General features: G+C 35.9%; 3 protein-coding genes and 1 pseudogene across 3 annotated transcripts; 2 read left to right on the plus strand and 2 right to left on the minus strand.

The window, feature by feature from the left end:
• Positions 1–604: 604 nt before the first annotated feature.
• Positions 605–1,135, minus strand: LOC120207698 (annotated as a pseudogene).
• A 2,230-nt stretch (positions 1,136–3,365) lies between these two features.
• LOC120207702 (O-acyltransferase WSD1-like) lies at positions 3,366–5,457 on the plus strand. Its single transcript, XM_039207124.1, has 6 exons — positions 3,366–4,267; positions 4,367–4,439; positions 4,518–4,585; positions 4,677–4,889; positions 4,979–5,116; positions 5,227–5,457. Exons 1-6 carry the CDS (start codon positions 3,452–3,454, stop codon positions 5,374–5,376), a joined length of 1,458 nt encoding a protein of 485 aa, XP_039063055.1. The 5' UTR covers positions 3,366–3,451; the 3' UTR covers positions 5,377–5,457.
• A 104-nt stretch (positions 5,458–5,561) lies between these two features.
• LOC120207701 (filament-like plant protein 7) lies at positions 5,562–10,175 on the minus strand. Its single transcript, XM_039207123.1, has 6 exons — positions 9,971–10,175; positions 9,402–9,511; positions 9,129–9,270; positions 6,601–8,992; positions 6,455–6,515; positions 5,562–6,270 (listed from the first exon to the last, which is right to left on the minus strand). Exons 2-6 carry the CDS (start codon positions 9,498–9,500, stop codon positions 5,800–5,802), a joined length of 3,165 nt encoding a protein of 1,054 aa, XP_039063054.1. The 5' UTR covers positions 9,501–9,511; positions 9,971–10,175; the 3' UTR covers positions 5,562–5,799.
• A 3,550-nt stretch (positions 10,176–13,725) lies between these two features.
• Positions 13,726–19,845, plus strand: LOC120207703 (probable E3 ubiquitin ligase SUD1). The gene is made up of 9 exons (XM_039207125.1): positions 13,726–14,166; positions 14,980–15,669; positions 16,314–17,066; positions 17,163–17,374; positions 17,455–17,814; positions 18,393–18,553; positions 18,648–18,811; positions 18,898–19,044; positions 19,128–19,845. The coding sequence occupies exons 1-9, from the start codon at positions 13,816–13,818 to the stop codon at positions 19,611–19,613; spliced, it is 3,324 nt and encodes a 1,107-aa protein (XP_039063056.1). The 5' UTR covers positions 13,726–13,815; the 3' UTR covers positions 19,614–19,845.
• The last annotated feature ends 22 nt before the right edge of the window (positions 19,846–19,867 follow it).

A 19,867-nucleotide genomic window follows, 5' to 3' on the forward strand; every position in this document is an offset into this window, starting at 1 on the left:
TATTCAAAATCTTTTAAGTTTAAAAATCAATTTATTATATTTCAGTTTATTTTAGCAGTCTACAGACGTTAAAAATAACAGTCTTTTTTCTTACAGACGGCAGACTTTTGGTCTATCTCTTCTGCTGCAGATGACGCAGATGTGGTCCGCAAACTACAGACCTTTTACATCTGCAAAACAAACACCTCCTAAATCTTCCCACTTCAGCTATATACAAAAGAGTACGCATGAAGCTATATACAAGATGAACAAGATGCTTCATGTCCCAATATCTATAACAAGACTCAGAAACAACGGCAAATGTTAACATACCAAATGCATATAGAAGCAAATATAGGGTTTACAACATATCTAAAAGCTATTTCCATTGTACTAAAGTAATATATAATTATCAACTATAACTGCTTTAAACAATCCCCAATTATGATTAAAAACCAGACAATAAACGAGAAAGAGCAGCAGTCTGAAACGTTTATCTATAGATTTAAGCAAGCAAAATAACTACCAAAAGAAATCTGAAACTCAAGTCACAAGCTAATTTAAATCCGTATAATAAAACTTAACTCGGATAAGCATGACCATATTAATCATTAGAACAGCAAACGAACCATAAACTTCCTCAACGGTAACTCTTCTGGAATCTTGCCCTAGCACCTCTTCCACCGAACTTTCGGCTCGCACCTCCTGGGATCAGCCACTAGCAAAGTCCTATCGTACCTGACAAAATATCCTTAATCTCCTTCTTGCTCTGCTCATCGACGTACTTCTGGTAAAAAGCCACGAGTGCTTAGCGATGCTTTGGCGGATAGCGTAGATCTGAGAAGTGTGACCTCCACCCTTGACTCTGATCCTCATGTCGACGCCAGCGAAACGGTGACGGCCGAGGAGAAGGATTGGCTCAACGGCCTTGAAGCGAAGGATCTCCGGCTCGACGAGCTCGATGGGACAGCCATTGATCTTGATCAGACCACGGCCTCTCTTGCAGTACGTTACAGCCACCGCCGTCTTCTTGCGCCCGAAGCATTGGACCGATTCCATTAATTTCTCCGCCATCGTTGTTCCGTTTGTGGTTTCGCAGAAAAACAAAGTCTCTTACGTTGAAGTAAAACCCCAGCAAAGCTAAATCCGCGGCGGTAAGGGGTTATATAAGAGATTGCGTTACTCAGCGTTAGGGTTTTCAAAAAAATGTCAGGACGGTGCGTTTTAAGAGTTCAAGGCCCTTTTGGGCTTTAAGTGATCTAGGAACATAACAAATATATATTGAGTCACACTGCATGAATATTGATGTTATACAATTTTGGGCCACACTTGAAAACCTAAAACTCAGACAACGATTTTATAATAATAATAATAATATATGTATTTAATTCAGAAAATAAAAAAATTAAAATTAAAATATATATATTATTTTGTTTCCCTTTCCCTTTCGTTTTCTATTTTGTTATTTAGATATCCTCTCTTGGAAGGGATAAGAAGAGAGTAGAGATAAGGATTGATGGTTTACGCATTTTAGTCACAATTCTCCACCTAGATATACACAGCTTTCATATTTGAGTCACAATTGTTATGTGTATATATATATATAATAAGAGATATGATCCTATTATATAATATAAAATTATTTATTTTTACATGAATTTAAAATTAATAAATTAATGAAAATATCTTATGAGATTAATAAGTAAATAAGAAGATATTCACTAGAAAAATCATCAGCTATCTATTTTTTATTTATACAACGATCTAAATTTATATAAACTAAAAATATTTATACAATATAAGTAAATTTTAACCATATATATAATGTTGAGTCGAGTATCAAAATCGAAAGAGTTTGATCTATATATATATATATATAAGATTTTTTCCCATTTAGAGTTTGATCTAACTTAACCCTAGGTATACTCATGTTCATATCGAGAAGCTCACACAAAGGGGGAAAAGACAACTTACACCATTAGTTACTTTCACATAAACGTGTCAGGATTTCAATTCAAGGAGGGCAAAAATAATTATCCTTGAATAATAAGGAGAAAGTATAATTACAATAAAAATGAGAATAAAAAAATAAAAAATATTTAAAATTAAGATTTATCGATAATTTTTTAAATTAAAAAAATGAAGGGCAGTGACTCCCGGGACGAACCATATGCTTATTTAGTCAATAAACTACAATTTTTTAATTAAATTATTACATTTTTTAAAAAAATTATTGTTTGATTATTAAATTATTAATGTTATAATAACATCATTATTATAATGTTATTTTCTACATAAAATTTTAAATTATTTTGATCATGTCGGTTGTTGTTTATTACCATATAAATAATATTCATATTCCTTTCATTTTTCTTCCCATTGGTTTGATTTATAACGAAACATGCTCAAAATTGATAGAAGATCATCCAAAATTTTGATTTTATAATGTTTTAATCTTATATAACGGTCGTTTGATGATGTTAATTTCATGTTATATTGTCCGTCTTATTAAAGATCGTTTCTCGTCATTTGAATTTTCAAAAAACGATCTAAATCCCTAAAACTTCAAAAACTACCCTTTTTTATATTTAATTTTATGAGTTTTACAAATATATATTTAAATATAATAGGATTTAATGCTATCTACGAGACTACCATGATCATAACAAGAATATCAAAGAATGTTAATTTTTGTGATGACTGAAAATGTGGAGGAAAAAAAACTTAATAACTAATGGTAGAGATTACCAAAAATTGTGGAGATAAAAATTAATATATCGTAATAAATAGATTTAAATCCACTTTAAAAATGTCCCACCGTGGCACCGTCCAGTAATCTCTATGTCCCATCACATGTACTTATATGCATCCCATCATTTATAATATGACATACGTATTATTTAGTTATAGGTAAACTAACAAAAGTTTATTGTATGAACTAATATTAAGGTATAAATTTTAAAGAAAATTATATTAAAGATTTAATAAGTGTGAAATTGTACATTTTATAGATGTCAAATTAGATTATTTATAAGAATATTTAAAAAAAAAATTATTAATATTTTTTATTAAAACATTTAAATGAAGTCGATATAATATACTATTGTGCAAAAAGTTAAGGAGAAAAATAGAAACAAATGTTACAAAGCGGCATTGACTTGTTTATACACGGAACACTCGAATGGGAAAGCAAGGAAACTAAAGATAACGACAATTTTCTGTTAGTTGAGTGATAAATTATTAATAAACGTGTCAGAATCTGAGCGGTGAGGCACATACACGGATATGGGATGTAAGCAGGGGAATTTTATTTCTCCACGTTTCAGTTTCCATAAGGAAACTCGGCATTAACTATAAAACATGCCATCAGACGTTCTACCTTCATGCGGGTCCGGGGAAACTACGGCGAAGAAGTTGAGTGTTCGGTCACCGACGTTTTGAACAATCTGATTACCCCATTTTTTTCAACTTCATGGCCGGTCCGGGTACTTTATCCGATGAACCATTGAGTCCTGCTGGCCGGCTTTTTATTCAACCGAAAACAGAAGTCGTCATCCACTGTATCCTCCGTGGCAAAAACGCCATCGACATAGACGCTGTAAAAGCCAACGTGAAGTCTTCGTTGATGTGGAAGCACCCCAGATTTTGCAGCCTGCTGGTTCGTGATGAGAACGGATTCGAGCACTGGAGAAGAACCCAGCTCGACATCGACCAACACGTCATCGTCTTCAACAACCGGCTCGATAAATCCGGAAAATTCATGGATGGAAGTGAAAACCAAGGTTTTAGCATCGAACAAGAAGAAGACAGCGATGATGATGAAATGGCAGTGAATCAATATGTGGCGGATTTATCAGTGAGCACTCCATTGAATACGGACAAACCCTTCTGGGAGATCCATCTTTTAATGGCGCATAAGTGCTTCGTGTTCCGGATTCACCATGCTTTAGGGGACGGGATATCCTTGATGTCCATGTTGATGGCCAGTTGCAGGAAGGCGAGCGATGAGAACGCACTCCCCATGATGGTTCCCGAGAAGACTGGAGAATCTATGGGCGATAAAAGAAGGAGCCTATTCTGGTTGCTTGGTGCCTTGTGGAGGTTCTTGAAGATGGCTTTGTTCACTTTGGTATTTTTGATAGAGTTTTTAGCAAGGATTTATCTTGCACGTGACCGGAAAACGGTTATTTCCGGCGGTGACGGTGTCGAACTCTGGCCTAGGAAATTGGCTACCGCTAGGTTCTTGCTTAAGGACATGAAGGAGGTGAAAAAGGCAATTCCCAACACTGTAAGTAACAAAAACCAATCTAATCATATTCGTATTCGACACTTACACCTATGTTCGTGTAACAATTCCGCGACTTTCCGATGGAATGCAAATTTGCAGACCATTAACGATGTCCTGTTCGGGGTGGTGTCATCCGGGCTATCAAGATACTTAGATCACCGAACACCAAATGGTAAACTTTGTTCATAAAGTTTGATCAAACACCTGACAATATCTTGGAACTGATTTAGAGTTCAATGTTTGCTGTTAGCTTTGCATGAAGGTCTTCGTATGACAGGTGTAGCAATGGTTAATTTAAGATCAAAACCAGGTTTGCTGGTCAGTTTCATTGTTGTTGACAATTCCAGATTTTGCCCAATTTTTTTTCACGTTGGAAATTCATTTGGTGATAACTTTGTTTGTTTGTCAGAAAATATCCAAGTTGACGAAGGATAATTCAGAAGCAAGATGGGGGAACAGATTTGGTGTAATTTTGCTACCTGTGTTCTATGATAAAGCTGGTAATGATCCTTTGAAGTATTTGAAGAGAGCAAAGACAATGGTTGACAGGAAGAAAAATTCCCTGGAAGCTTATTTCTCGTACAGGATTGGTGATCTTGTAATGACCCTGCTAGGATCAAAGGTGTAGCTGAAAGCCTGAAACATCAGAAAACAGTTGATTTCGATATTTTTTTGTCTACTAATTGTGTGTGTTTTTTATGGTGTTTGCAGTATGCTTGTTTGCTTAACCACAGGCTTCTTTGCAATACCACCTTCACCATCTCAAACATGATTGGCCCTCTAGAGGAGATTACACTTGCAGGCAACCCTATCTCCAGCATTAAGGTCAATACCTCCAGTCTGCCGCAGGTACGACACCGTCGAACCGACATGTGTTATTTGGGCTCTTTATATATATCTATGTCAAACACCGACACCTGAGTTCGAGTAACTTAAGAGTTCTAGTGTTGTTAATGCAGGCTATCACGATGCACATGTTGAGTTATGCTGATAAAGCCGAGATGCAAATTCTTGTAGCGAAAGATATCATCCCTGACCCGGAGTTCCTAGCTAAGTGCTTTGAAGATGCCTTGCTTGAAATGAAAATGGCAGCAATAGGAGGCCAATAAAGCATAGAAAAACTTATAACTTAATAGTTGTAGGTGAGAAACTCATGAACATTACATTTATCACATAAAATTTATTGTGAATCTTTTTTGTATCTTACAAACTTACCAAGCAGAGGATAAACTTCATTTGCCATTAAAGTAACTTGCAGTGATATCATCTCAGGAAAAAAAAATACGATCAAATCTCACAAATGATGTTTCTGGTTAAAGCTACCAACTCAATCTGTAGTTATATGGTTTCTCACAACACAGAATTATACATAGCCAAGTCAGGACACTATACACCAAACTGAGTTCTTGCAAATGGATTATGAGCTCTCGCCACCGTGAAAAACCAAACGAAAAACCAATCGCCACACTACTATGAAAACTACTGTTTTGCCTTCAGTGGCCGCATTGCCTCTTTATTTTATGGCTCACTGTTCAATTCTGGTAATGAGGTTTCTTACTGTAACTTTTCCTCCTCCTAAACAGCAGCCTCCTTAGCAAACCGACTCCTTGCTTCTTGCTTGGCACAATAGCCAAAGCCATAACACCGGCATTAGTACATTCCCTCCTGGAACCACGATGTACTTCTGATTTATGCAACAGAAAACCTGAAGCTTGCAATTTCTTGCAATTACTGGAGTCGGGAAGGGTTGAATCTTCTGCTTCTTGAATTTTTGGAGAGTTGATGTCTGTGGCTTTGCCACCATCATCAGCTAGCAGTTGGTCGTGCAAGGAGAGACGTTTGTTCACCCTTCTGTTTATAGCAGCAGCACTACTATTGGAGAAAACCTTGTCGAAGAGTACTGCATCTTGCGATGAGGCCAACACCTTTAATTGCTTACCTAGGTTCAGAATTGTTTCTTGGCACTCTGCCAACTTAACTGAAGCCGCTGTAATTTCCCGACCCTGTATGTTCAACATGCCACATAAAACCATTATTCGGGATAGAGTTTCCCATTTGACATTGATATCAACTGTAAAGTTATGACAGCCTTTATCAAATATAAAGTTACATATCAGAAAAATACCAAAGACCAGATAAAGTTTTAGTAGGTTGGGCAAATAATAGGCTGACTAGTGAATGACTTGCCTTTTGAGATTGCCTCCCCTCTCGATTCATGGCATACGTCGGTGTTTCTTTCTTTGCCACACTGCGAGTAATGTTTCAGAAATCAGAAAGTTTTCACAACTTCCTTTAGAATTCACAGGATTTAAAACTAAGACGCAATACTTTACCTCTCTAACTGGAGTTGAAGCTCAAGACATATAGCTTCTAGCTCTTCACAAGAGTTATTTTTGAACTCCAACTCAACTTCCAAAGATGAGCACTTTTGGAAGATTTCATTTAGTTTAGCTTTGGCAACGATCAGCTGGGTATCGAGATAGTCATTAATTGACTTCTGGTTCTCAAGCTGATCCTCTAACATTTCCTTTGATTCTTTTAACATATTAAGTTCTGCTTGTAAGCCTCCAATCCTTTCATTTGATTCTTCAAGTTGTACCATCAGGGTCTTACTCTTGTTAGTTGCTGATTCGAGTCTGGTTTTCATATCCTTCAAATCATCTTCTGATCTCCTGTTTTCTTCCTCCAGGCTACAAGAAATACCCTCCTTTTCGGGGATAACACTTCGACTTCGATCAGGTGAAGAAGCAAAGGAGTCCGATGATTGTTCTTTAGAAATATGGGTCACATCCGATTCCACCACTAAAGTGTGGTTTGCAGAAGCAACTTCTTTTTCACTTTGTGAATCATTCCAACCAAAATGCCTTTTGATCTTATCCCTTGCACTCGTAGCTTGCTTAGGAGTAACACAGTAGTTCACAATCCAGTCCAAAGCAAACGACAGTTCTTCAGCAAAAGTTTCAAGACCGGCCCTTTTATTCAACAGATCATTACATGTACGAAGAAAATGTTGTAGAACGGTGCTTAGTTCTGAACTTTTCCATTGAAAAACACGGACAAAGTAGTCTGCATGAGTTGGTGATTGTTTTGAAGTCTGATTTTTCTCTAGACAATTTTCGGAAGAATCGGAAGATGTTGGTCCAATTCCTTCAACCAGTTCGATGATTTTACCGATTGACTTGCTCAGATTAGGCTGAAACTGTTGGTTTTTCGTTTTTTCAGCTGAGGTATCAACACTTGAAGCTCCACCGAGTGAACCTGTAGTTGGAGATACATTTGGAGATTTCCAGCCTATGTAGGCGCTGATATGTAGAGCATTAGCTTCTATGGGATGCATTGAACATGCATTTTTGTTAACATCAGGGGTATTTAGAAGATTGCTACATCCCAAAGCAATTTTGATGTCCTCGAGTATTTCAACTAAACTTCGACTGGAAATACGTTGGTGCTCGGAGATAGCCTTCAAAACAACCTGAAGCCAATCAAAGGATCTTTCGCCGGCTACATCTTTTGGCTGCATCTGCTTTGTATTGCTGAAGCCACAGTGACCCTGCTCAAATGGAACCAACTCCTTACCATCTGATAAGGCTAATTTTTCCATCTCAACAAAATCGTCCATTAATCTCATTTCAGGAACTGTAATGGCCCTGCGATCAATTGGATTCCAAAGTCTTTTATCTGACTGTGCAGATTCTGAAAACAAAGCATTCGCCCATGAACAAGAAGAGCTATTTCCATCAGTACTGCCAATGTCGAAACCGGATGTTATAGACAGTTCACTTGATAGGGGACTACTCCTTATTAGCTCCATCGATTTCTGTCCTTTAAACAGCTCTTTAGGCTGAATCTCGAATTCTGTTGTCGGTCTGGATGACGTTTGAGAACACATTGAACTCAATGACTGGATTTGAGCATTCTTCTTTACCATTATTTCTCTGAGAGTCTTGTTTTCTTCTTCAATATTGTGTAACTGCTCCAACAGGAGATTGATACTCATGGTTGGATTTTCAGGATGATTTTCAGCGGTCGAGCCTTTGACGATTAAATCCCTAGTGGAATTCGGCTTCCGTCTTCTCCTTTCTGACTTGTCCTTTCCTAGCATTTCGACTTCATTCTTCATTTTCACCATGGCAGCTGGACCCGGCAGCCTCTTTTGCAAAAGTAAGCGTATCTTCTGGCATTCAGCTTCCAACTTGGCAATTTTCTTTACATCGTGCAAATGTTGCTTATGTGCCAAATCGGATGATCGACGGGTGTATTCCATCTCTTCATTTCTGATCTCAAGCTCTTTCTCGAGGACATGAAACTCATATTTCAGAAACGCATTCTCTTTCTCGGTGAGATCTAGCCTGTCCATCAGTGAACTAAATTCTGTTTCGGATTGAGACTTGAGCTTCTGCTGATCTTCGATCAATTTTACATTGACTAGCAGGGCCTTACTCAGCCTAGATTTCTCAATAGTCAACTCTTCGAGCCTCCTGTTTGTTTCTGTCAACTTGTCTTGTAATGCTTCCTGTGCTTTCTCAAACTCACTAGATGTCTTCTCGACAGCATCATGGATCCTTCGCTCCTGCTCGTCTCGAACAAAATTTAGCTGCTGCATACATTCCTTCAATGCAGCCTCAGAGTGAGACAACTTTTCATTCGCCAATTTTCCCTGCCTCAAAGCTTCATCAAGCTCTTTCTTCAGAGTGATTGCATGATCTGCTTCAGCCATTTCCCGACCTAAAAGAGAACTAGTATCTATTACATCATAGTCAAAGCAAAGTGCACATTTCAAACAAAACAAATCGGTATTCCGACAAGGCGATGACACAATATGACTTTTAGGGGAAGAGGAGTGAGTATAAAAGTAAGTCACCTGCATTGGCTACTGGTGCCGTTTTCACATTTTTGGTTGCCAAATCATCCTTAGCATGATTATCAAGGAGGACCGAAGCAAGCTTCTCATTTAGATTTTTCACTACTCTGTCTCGTCCCCTCTCCATCGTAGGCATTTGTTCCTAGTGAGTAAAAATACCGATCCTCAGGTTAATGTCTTAGATCATATCCAAGAATCATAAACATAAACATAAACATCTCAAGAAACAAGGGTAGAAAAACATGCGCAAGATGGTAAAGATTTTTTATTAACCTCTTCGTTGATTCGTTTCAAGGAAATGTCGACCTTGTCGGTAGCGACAATGGTCTTCTCGGAAGTTTTTTTCCTCCAGAGCCATGTTTTGTGGTCCATGATTTTAGTTTCTGTTTCAGAACAAAATAAAAAGCAGCTATAAAGTTAGCTTTTCAATGATCAAGCAGGCATCTTAACTCAGAACAAACACTAGGAATTCTCATATATATACTTCATACAGTAATCACAAACACAGGTAGATGCAAAACAAATCAATCACTAAAACAGCATTAAAAGTGCATTGTAGGCATCCCTAACAGATGCATGTATTAAGGGATTAAAATAAGAGTTTTTTAATTTTTTGTCCCAAAAAACTATATAAATTCCATTAATAGTTACCATATTTGACAAATTTAACTTGCTAACAGACGCTACTTAAGAAGGAAAGTGAATTAAGTGACTTGAAGAAAATTTACTATAATAAAAACCCAGAGAAAATCCTAACATTGAAACATCATTATCATGGATAATCATAGAAAAATCCAACTTAGAAGCAAAAACTGCAAGCTAAAACTTCGAAAGTTTCTCACCTATGTTTATGCAGTGAATCAAGTTGTTTAACAACAGCTATGGCTTAAAAGTGAAATATACTGAAACCACCATCCATGGTAAATGAAACATTGGCAGAGAAAAATTAGTAAAGAAACTGACAGTGAAGTGATGAGAGAAGAAATTATTGTAGCTTGAAAAACAAACTAGATAAAACCCAGAAAGCAGGAGTGATATTATGATGGGTCAAAAGAAGCGGGGTTTTGCATTGGATGCTAGTACTAGCCACCGACAAACAACCAATAAAATTTACTCGCAACAAAGTTGCTATAAAATGGTGAAAAAGGGAGGGTAATAAAGAGACGAGCGGTGATCAAGGAGGAAATTTGAGGGTGGGGGCTGAACAAATATCTTTGCATGATGATCAATTAAAGTATAAAGTGTCGTGAAAATGGAGTCGTTTCATGCAGTGGGATCTTAGATTTCCATGAAAGAGAAAGAAAGGTGGTCTCACGCGCTATGAGAGGGTTTGGGCTTAGGACCAGACTAGGATGGAAAAACACTATCTAAAAATTATTTTAAAACTAATAAAATTGAGGTATTAGATCATTTAAATAAAATTAAAAATTAACATTTTGTTTATGAATGAACAAATTGGATTAAAATAATTACTCTCACTTCTACCGTACTCAAGTTGACTAAGTTTTGATCGAGTTGATTTTGAGTTACTCGTAATTTGTATCGTCTCATTTAGTCCTACCTATACGAGCCTAATTAGAGTCCGAATTTAGTTTGATTTGATCAGATTTTTTGAAATACAAATAATAATTTGATTTGATTCTTAATTGTAAACTTTATTTTGGTAAAACGATCTTTTTCTATTAATTTTCTTTTGAAAAAGTAATTTTAATTAGACAAAAAGTATCAATAATTTTTACTTAATATTTATAATTTTTTATAATTTTAAAAATAAATAAAACTTGATTAGTTTAATTTATATTTTAAAATTATGTTTTTGACAAAAATATCTTGAAACTTTTAAATTATAAACTTTTCAAACACTGTTATTCGTATCAATTCTGTAAAGCTTGAGGTAGGCGGCGATCCACGCGCGGCATTAGGGGGTGGGGTGGACATAGGATGGGCATGGGTCGGGTTTTTTTCATCCGACACGACCCTAGAATAAAGGATCCTCCACCGAGACCCGACCCGACCCGACCCGGCCGACCCGAAATAATAAAAAATATTATTTTTATTCAACAAAAACAATGATTTAATTGAAAAAAATTATATATAGAGGGTATTATTGTAATTATTCCTAAATATATAATATAAAATTATATATTCTTTTGGGTTGGGTATGATATTTTTCACCCTAAACTCGAACCTGATCCGACCTGAACATCACACTTAAAAAACCCGACCCAACTCTGATTTTTTTTTAAAAAACTCGACCCGATCCAATCTGATCAGATCGAAGCCCATCAAGTTCGAGTCTAATACCATCCCTAGGTGGACAGGTGTGGCTCATAGTGAAAGTTGAGCAAATAATTATTGAGTAATATTTTATTTATTATTTATTTATTATTTTACTTTGTTGAAGATATATTTTACTATTATATTTCCAAGAACCAGTATAAAATGTTTTTAATAGAAACAGTTAAATTTATTAAAATAAAGAATATTTAAAATACAATAAATATTTATAATCATAACAGTAAATTAAATATATAATAAAAATATTTTTTATAATTATTAACATAAAAATTTTATTACTTAAGATCATATAAAAATCATATAATGATAAACGAAACACATTGTTAACAATTTATAGAGTAAATTGTTACAACTCTCAATTCACACGTTTACTTTCTCTTATGTTGTCGTTTCAATACCTATTAAGAGCAATAATCCTCTTTTTTTAGATAAAAATTGTTTAAAAAATATATTTGATTGTATTTGATATTATCGATTAATCAAACATCAACTTATTTAAAAATCATTAAATTACCCTTAACTAATACATTATTTTCATAGTATTTTTACCTTTTAATTCTTTTATATAATATTTAAATAAAGTAAATTGAAAGTTGTTACTTAACGATTGAAGACAAACTTAATAAACTCAAATACAAATTATTTACTGCTCCACTTAATATTTTTTATTAAGTAAATTTTGATAATTTAATATCGATTCAATTAATCACAACACAAAATTAATGATATTTTAGTTTTTACTAATAGCATGGAATATAGATGATAACGGGTCGAGTTGAGTCGGAATTTTGATTCATTCGAATTTAATTTAAAATTTGAAGTCTTTATTATATTTGACCCAATTCGGGTTTAGGAGGGTGTCACTCGACATGAAACTCAACACAATTTTTAGGCTAAAATCCGGATTCAATTTGATCCAAATATATATAATATTTTTATTATATAAAAAAGACCTTAATTGAATAATAAAATAGAAAGGAGTATTATTGTAACTATATTTTAATATAAAAGAATATTATAGTATTATATCAAGTCGAGTCAGATTTTCGTCACTTTAAATTTGAATCCAAGTTGACTCGATCACACTTTAATAAAAACTTGATCCGAACTTAAATTTTTAAAATAAAAAATTAGTTCGACCGAGTTAGTTTGAAACTCGTTGGGGTTTAATAAAATTGACATCCATATCTATGATGATTACAAACTAATATATGTTCTGAAATTTTCTTAGTATATTGATAACGCACACCCTTTAAAATCATAACTATTCGAAATCAAGTATTTAAAGAAAAACAATATGTTTTTTCTATTAAAATTATTTAATGGGGTATTTTTTATGAAGTTAAATACTAAAATAAGTACATTTTAACATTAATAAATAAATATTGAATGTTTTTTAATTTATATAACAAATCCATTTTTACTTGCAATTGATAATAATTTTTGTTATTTATAGAACAAATTTTATTTCCACTAATTAAATTAACATCACAAGTTATTTTAACATTAATCAATATAATCTCAGTTTTCTAAAATAAAATAATAATTTCATTAAACAATAATAGATATTATTATATGCAACTAATAAGACCAACAATTAATTGGTCTAGTGAGTCTATATCCCATAAGTAAAGTTAGGGGTTCGATTTATCGTGTTTGCGAATAGAGTAAATTGGGTTGGGAGGTTAGCTATTGTCTCTATAATATTTGATCTAGATTAGTCAATTAAAAAATCAAATACAGATAGTCATTGAAAGTGATGACGTGACATGTATCACATAATTAAAATTAATGACGTGACATTTCATTAAAAATAATAATATAATATATATCACGTCATTAAAAATGATAATATAATATGTCACGCCAATAATTTGAAGCACATGAAATTATCATGTCAATAATATTATTTGATTATTATTTTGACAAAGAAAAATTAAAACATTAGAAATAAAATGCTTAAAAAAGGAATGGAGTGCAAAATAACCATATGTACAAACATTAAAGGATAATTTTATCATTATACCATATATATAATATATTTTTATTTAATTGTTTTATTTAAAATTGTATAAAAAGTAAAAAAAAACGTTTTAATAATATTTAATATTCAAAGAATTATTATTATTATTTTCAACTTATATATATCTAATCAACGGTGAATTAACTCACTCAAAACTCATATATATATATATATATATAAGGGAAAGAGGCGAACCAATCCGAGTTGCCGACATATCCCGCAATATAATGTTTACGCATTTCAAACTCAATCCATAGTCAATCATCAACAAAAGAAGAGAGAGAGAGAGAGAGAGATTGTAAAATAATATTTGCAATATCCCACGGACTCAACCGACTCGTTTCCTCGTTCCTCAAACTCAACCCTATGGAGATCGCTCCCGCGGCTTCTCGTCCTCCTCCGGGATTTGAAAACCCCAGTTCCTCCACAGATGCCGTTGTAGAAGACAGCATGAAGCCGTCTTCATCTACTTCGTTCACATCGTCAGAGAAGGAAGAAAAAGCGACGTCATCGATGTCGTTCGGGGCAGCGGCGGCGGGTGCGGCGGAGATGGAGGAGGAGGAGGAAGAAGATGATGACGTTTGCAGGATCTGCCGGAACCCGGGAGATGCTGAGAATCCGCTTCGATACCCTTGCGCGTGTAGCGGAAGTATCAAATTTGTCCACCAGGATTGCCTTCTTCAATGGCTGAATCACAGCAATGCTCGCCAATGCGAGGTTAGGTTATTTTAATCATTTTTGGTATAGATGATAGGTTTTCCATTAATTATTTTAATTCCAGTTAGGGTTTGTCTTTTTATTATTAAATTTCATGATTTGGTATTTGATTTAGGTATGGTTATATAAGGATTGACAAAGGTGATTAATAAATGAAGACAATTTTGGCTTCATTTTAATTCCTTTACGAAGAATGTCAATTGAAGCTACAAATCTTGATAGCTTTCCATTTTTGGAGTCAAGAGAATATGATGAACATTTTGTTTCTTTTCATTGTTTGTGATGCTCATGGTTTTAGACTCGACAATATTAAATTTGATTAACACATTGTCAAAGGCATAAACTTAAGTATGTTATTGATTAGCCTTGAACTTTTGGTTATAGATGCTAAAAGGGCATTCACAAGACACAAGTGTTGTTTCCACTTTCCACATTAGTACAACCTTACGAATGGCATTTATAGCTTTTAGGGAAGTTTGCTGATCGGAAATGGTTTCCGTTTTCATGTTGTGAACATGGCTTCTCATGAATTCTTATTTTTGTCATTTCATAATACTTCTATGTGTGCGTGTTAGTTCTCTTTATCTACCTTCTTCTATGTTTCTCTATTTATGTGAATATGTCTCTGCCTCTCTCCCTCTCCTCTCCTTCTCTCCCTGTTTTTTGAACTTATGTTTGAAAAGGTTCTACATGTGGTTCTTTCTCTCTTTGTGTCCCTTTTTTTATAATTTTGAAAAGAAAAAAAATTATGCTCCAGAAGGCAGAGTTGCCATGTGATTTTAATGCTTTAACTATGCTCGACTTTCTTTGCAGGTTTGCAAGCATGCATTTTCTTTCTCTCCTGTGTATGCTGAGAATGCTCCAGCAAGGCTTCCTTTTCAGGAGTTTGTTGTTGGGATGGCAATGAAAGCCTGCCATGTTCTGCAGTTCTTTTTGCGCCTTAGTTTTGTACTCTCAGTGTGGCTCCTCATTATACCTTTCATTACCTTTTGGATATGGCGCTTGGCTTTTGTCAGGAGTTTTGGTGAAGCTCAGAGATTATTCCTAAGCCACATTTCAACCACAATCATTCTAACTGATTGCTTGCACGGGTTCCTACTTTCTGCTAGCATTGTGTTTATTTTTCTTGGAGCCACTTCTTTGAGGGATTATTTTCGGCATTTGCGAGAGCTTGGAGGAGATGCTGAGAGAGAAGATGAAGTGGATAGGAATGGTGCTCGTGCTGCTAGGCGACCCGCAGGGCAAGCTAATAGGAATTTAGCCGGTGATGGTAATGGTGAAGATGTTGTTGGAGCACAAGGTATTGGTGGAGCTGGCCAAATGATCAGAAGGAATGCTGAAAATGTGGCCGCTCGTTGGGAAATGCAGGCAGCTCGTCTTGAAGCTCACGTTGAACAGATGTTTGATGGCCTGGATGATGCTGATGGCGCCGAGGATGTACCATTTGATGAGCTTGTTGGCATGCAGGGTCCTGTTTTCCATTTGGTTGAGAATGCATTCACGGTAGGTCTCTTTGGCTGTTTTACTTTTATTATCTAATTATCTATCCTTTAACTTCTAATTGGCCTTATCTTACTGGTGCTTGACTTGACTTATTGTTGGGGAATTTCTTGGGAACCTTTAGGTGCTGAGACTAGCTTTTCGGCCTATCATCCAAAAAACAAAGAGATTTTTGTGAGCTTGCCTTTGTGTGAATCTGTCGAGTGGCATGGTTCTTGCTAAGATGAAATTTGAGAAGACTTATAGTTTAGGACATCATTAAGTGAACAAACATGATTAATTTTTCAGCACTTTTCTTGGATGGATGACTGTTGGTTGTTTCTTTGCTATAATATTAATGGTAGAAACTTTATCCTGAATCTTATTTTGTTTTAAAGAGTGCCATTCTTGCCTCTATTTTCATTCCTTAAAATGTTTCCTCTTCCAAAATACCAACACTCGAGGCCATTGTATGATTTTATAGTTCTATCCATTATTTGGGTGTTAATTGCTATTCCTTTAGATGGTACTACTTTGAATTGCATGATGTCAGCAGTCAGCTAAGAACTCTTGATCTCCATTATGAGTAGAATTTTGCATAATTCTCTCTATGCTAATACTATGTTCAGCATGACATTCTTTCATGATTTGATTTTCCATTCCTGCAGGTTCTAGCGAGCAATATGATATTCCTTGGTGTAGTAATATTTGTGCCTTTCTCTATAGGCCGCATTATTCTCTATTATGTATCTTGGCTTTTCTCTTCTGCAAGTGGTCCGGTGCTGTCAGTAGTCATGCCACTGACGGATACTGCCCTTTCCTTGGCAAACATCACATTGAAGAACGCATTAACTGCCGTTACAAATTTGACATCAGAAGGCCAAGGCCAGGTTGTAGAAATGTTGAAAACAAACTCTACCAGAGTCGCTGAAGTTTCAAGCAACACAAGTGCACCATTTTCAGTAGATCTCTTGAAAGGAGTATCTATCGGATCATCAAGGCTTTCGGATGTTACAACTCTTGCTATTGGGTACATTTTTATATTCTCCTTGGTCTTCTTCTACCTAGGTATTGTCACTTTGATTAGGTACACTAGGGGTGAGCCTTTGACAATGGGGAGGTTCTATGGAATTGCCTCAATAGCTGAGACAATACCATCCCTCTTCAGGCAGTTCTTGGCGGCAATGAGGCATTTGATGACAATGATTAAGGTTGCTTTCCTGCTTGTAATTGAGCTTGGGGTGTTCCCTTTGATGTGTGGATGGTGGCTAGATGTATGTACAATAAGGATGTTTGGAAAATCAATGTCTCAAAGAGTTCAGTTCTTCTCAGTCTCACCTTTAGCAAGCTCATTGATTCATTGGGTTGTAGGAATTGTGTACATGCTACAAATAAGCATCTTTGTCAGCCTTCTTCGAGGGGTAATGCTCTTTTCCATTCTATGTTATTAAGTGTTAATTTACAAGCTGTTATCATATTGTAGGATGAGTGGATAATATCATATTTGTTACGGGCAGGTTTTACGTAATGGGGTTCTATACTTCCTTCGAGACCCGGCTGATCCAAACTACAATCCGTTCCGTGATTTAATTGATGATCCTGTACACAAGCATGCTCGGAGGGTCTTGTTATCAGTTGCAGTTTATGGGAGTTTGATTGTGATGCTGGTATTTTTGCCTGTTAAATTTGCTATGAGGATGACACCCTCTATTTTCCCACTCGATATATCGTAAGATTGGCTCATACCATTTCTCATTGCTTCACTTGTACTTACTGTTATCTTACATTTAAATGATTTGCTTGTGGCAGGGTTTCGGACCCATTTACAGAGATTCCAGCGGACATGCTTCTCTTTCAAATATGCATTCCATTTGCTGTTGAGCATTTTAAATTGCGGACGACAATCAAGTCTCTTCTGCGCCATTGGTTTACTGCAGTTGGGTGGGCATTAGGCTTAACCGACTTCTTACTTCCCAGACCGGAGGAGAATGGTGCCCAGGAAATTGTCAATGTGGAACAGGGACAACAGGATAGACTACAGATTGTGCAAGGTGCACAGGAACAGGCCATGGTTGCATTTGCTGCTGATGATGATCCAAATAGAGGCCTCGCATCAGGGAACTCTAATGCTGTGGAGGAATTTGATGGAGATGAACAAACCGATTCAGAGTAAGTTATATGATTCTTTTGATTGACAATATTACTTGATGAGTCTGATCTAATTGTGGTTCATTTTTCGTTTTTCTTAATTTTGTTTGTTGGTTTACTTGCTTGTACCACTGCTTTTAGATTCTACATTTGTGACCAGAATTTGTAGGTTTTATTTATACTATTAACATGAGAAAAATCATCAAATTTGCACTTACAAGTTATTTTTGACATTAGATATTGAATTTGTTTTAGATTAAGTGCAGGAGATTTTAACTAGATTTGTTTAGATGCATTACAACAATATGAATTTTTACCATTTTCTGGGATGAGGATCCAAGTTGTTCTTTTATATCTGATTCATCCAAATGGATTTTTCTCAAAGTAGTAACTTGCTAAGTACTGAATCCTGAAATGAAGAGGGGATATTCTGGCCTGTCGATGTACAAAAGTTGGTATCTGTTAGTTATTTTTTCATTTAGGACGGTGGATTATGGTTAATGGCTGCTTTATTCCTCTTCATCTTCTCTTATACATTTTGTTAGTCTAATATCTTTGGTTGTAGTTGGCTCTCTAATTTTTATCGATGAATTCTTTAGCAAGTACAGTTTTGTTCTTCGCATTGTCCTGTTGCTGGTCATCGCTTGGATCACTTTGCTTGTATTCAACTCTGCCTTGATAGTAGTACCGATATCACTTGGACGTGCTCTATTCAATGCAATTCCTCTTCTGCCAATAACTCACGGCATTAAGTGCAACGGTAATGGAATTTGATTCTTATTCCAACCCGCCCCCCAAAGTTCTCCGACTATTATTTTAGTGCTAATTGGTTATTGTGTTGGTTTTCATTGTAGACCTTTATGCTTTCGTCATCGGAAGCTATTTCATTTGGACAGTCTTGGCTGGTGCTAGATACTCCATTGAGCACATAAGAACAAAGAGGGCTTCAGTTCTGTTAGGCCAAATCTGGAAGTGGGGTGTCATTGTCATCAAGAGCTCCTTGCTATTATCGATATGGGTATGTGCTCAGTAATCTCGGCTTTCTACTTGTTTCCAACTTCCCGTATCTAACTTATATATCTTCATTGGTGCTGTAATGTCCAGATTTTTATCATTCCTGTTCTTATTGGCCTGCTTTTTGAGCTTTTGGTGATTGTGCCGATGCGGGTGCCTGTTGATGAGAGTCCAGTTTTCCTCCTTTATCAAGATTGGGCGCTGGGTCTCATTTTTCTGAAGATATGGACTAGACTTGTAAGTGTCGAACCACAATTTACTATATACTATGAGGCTTTTATTCCATGACACGGCCAAAACTTGATTTCTTATATCCACAGGTTATGCTGGATCATATGATGCCATTGGTAGATGATAGCTGGCGAGTAAAATTCGAAAGGGTGAGAGAAGATGGCTTCTCCAGACTGCAGGGCCTTTGGGTGTTGCGGGAGATTGTGTTTCCTATCATAATGAAGCTGCTGACAGCGTTGTGTTTACCTTATGTATTAGCCCGAGGGGTATTTCCCGTGCTTGGATACCCATTAGTGGTTAACTCGGCTGTCTACCGCTTCGCGTGGCTGGGATGCCTTTGCCTTAGCTTCTTGTGCTTTTGTGCTAAGAGATTTCATGTCTGGTTCACTAACCTCCACAATTCTATAAGGGACGACAGATACCTCATCGGTCGTCAACTTCATAACTTCGGGGAAGACTCTGAACAAAAGCAAAGTGAGACAGGAACTTCATCTGAGTTACCGCAGGGCACTGGAATAATCCGGCAGCCTGATCGTGATGCTGATGTTGGGTTGAGATTGAGGCGTGTTAATTAAAATGAAGCCTCTGATGCAGAAGTTTTATATAAGCTTGTACGAATCGGTGGTGAAACATATAATTGACAATCTGTGATATATTCACTGTGTTAGGTAGTGTTTGAAACGTGTCCAATAATGGAGATAACAGTTTAACTTGGCAATTAGAGAGCTTTGCCATAAAATCTCAGTTGCTTAGGAAGTAAACCAGTTGCTACTTATTTTTACTTTTAAAATTGCGGTTGAACAGTCACAAGGTACATGTGAAAAATGAA

Source organism: Hibiscus syriacus, unplaced genomic scaffold, assembly GCF_006381635.1.
Source record: "Hibiscus syriacus cultivar Baekdansim isolate YM2019G1 unplaced genomic scaffold, ASM638163v2 tig00015148_pilon, whole genome shotgun sequence".
In the NCBI taxonomy this organism is placed as follows: Eukaryota; Viridiplantae; Streptophyta; class Magnoliopsida; order Malvales; family Malvaceae; genus Hibiscus; species Hibiscus syriacus.

What these genes read in the sequence shown, in the direction of transcription:
- LOC120207702 (XM_039207124.1), top strand. Translation starts at nt 3,452, where the DNA reads ATGGCCGGTCCGGGTACTTTATCCGATGAACCATTGAGTCCTGCTGGC. An exon ending in GATCAAAACCAGGTTTGCTG is followed by an intron (nt 4,586 to 4,676) that starts GTCAGTTTCATT and finishes TTTGTTTGTCAG; the next exon opens with AAAATATCCAAGTTGACGAA. An exon ending in ATACCTCCAGTCTGCCGCAG is followed by an intron (nt 5,117 to 5,226) that starts GTACGACACCGT and finishes TTGTTAATGCAG; the next exon opens with GCTATCACGATGCACATGTT.
- LOC120207701 (XM_039207123.1), bottom strand. Translation starts at nt 9,500, where the DNA reads ATGGACCACAAAACATGGCTCTGGAGGAAAAAAACTTCCGAGAAGACC. An exon ending in TGAAACGAATCAACGAAGAG is followed by an intron (nt 9,271 to 9,401) that starts GTTAATAAAAAA and finishes TTTACTCACTAG; the next exon opens with GAACAAATGCCTACGATGGA. An exon ending in GGCACCAGTAGCCAATGCAG is followed by an intron (nt 8,993 to 9,128) that starts GTGACTTACTTT and finishes GTTCTCTTTTAG; the next exon opens with GTCGGGAAATGGCTGAAGCA.
- LOC120207703 (XM_039207125.1), top strand. Translation starts at nt 13,816, where the DNA reads ATGGAGATCGCTCCCGCGGCTTCTCGTCCTCCTCCGGGATTTGAAAAC. An exon ending in GCAATGCTCGCCAATGCGAG is followed by an intron (nt 14,167 to 14,979) that starts GTTAGGTTATTT and finishes CTTTCTTTGCAG; the next exon opens with GTTTGCAAGCATGCATTTTC. An exon ending in TTGTCAGCCTTCTTCGAGGG is followed by an intron (nt 17,067 to 17,162) that starts GTAATGCTCTTT and finishes TGTTACGGGCAG; the next exon opens with GTTTTACGTAATGGGGTTCT.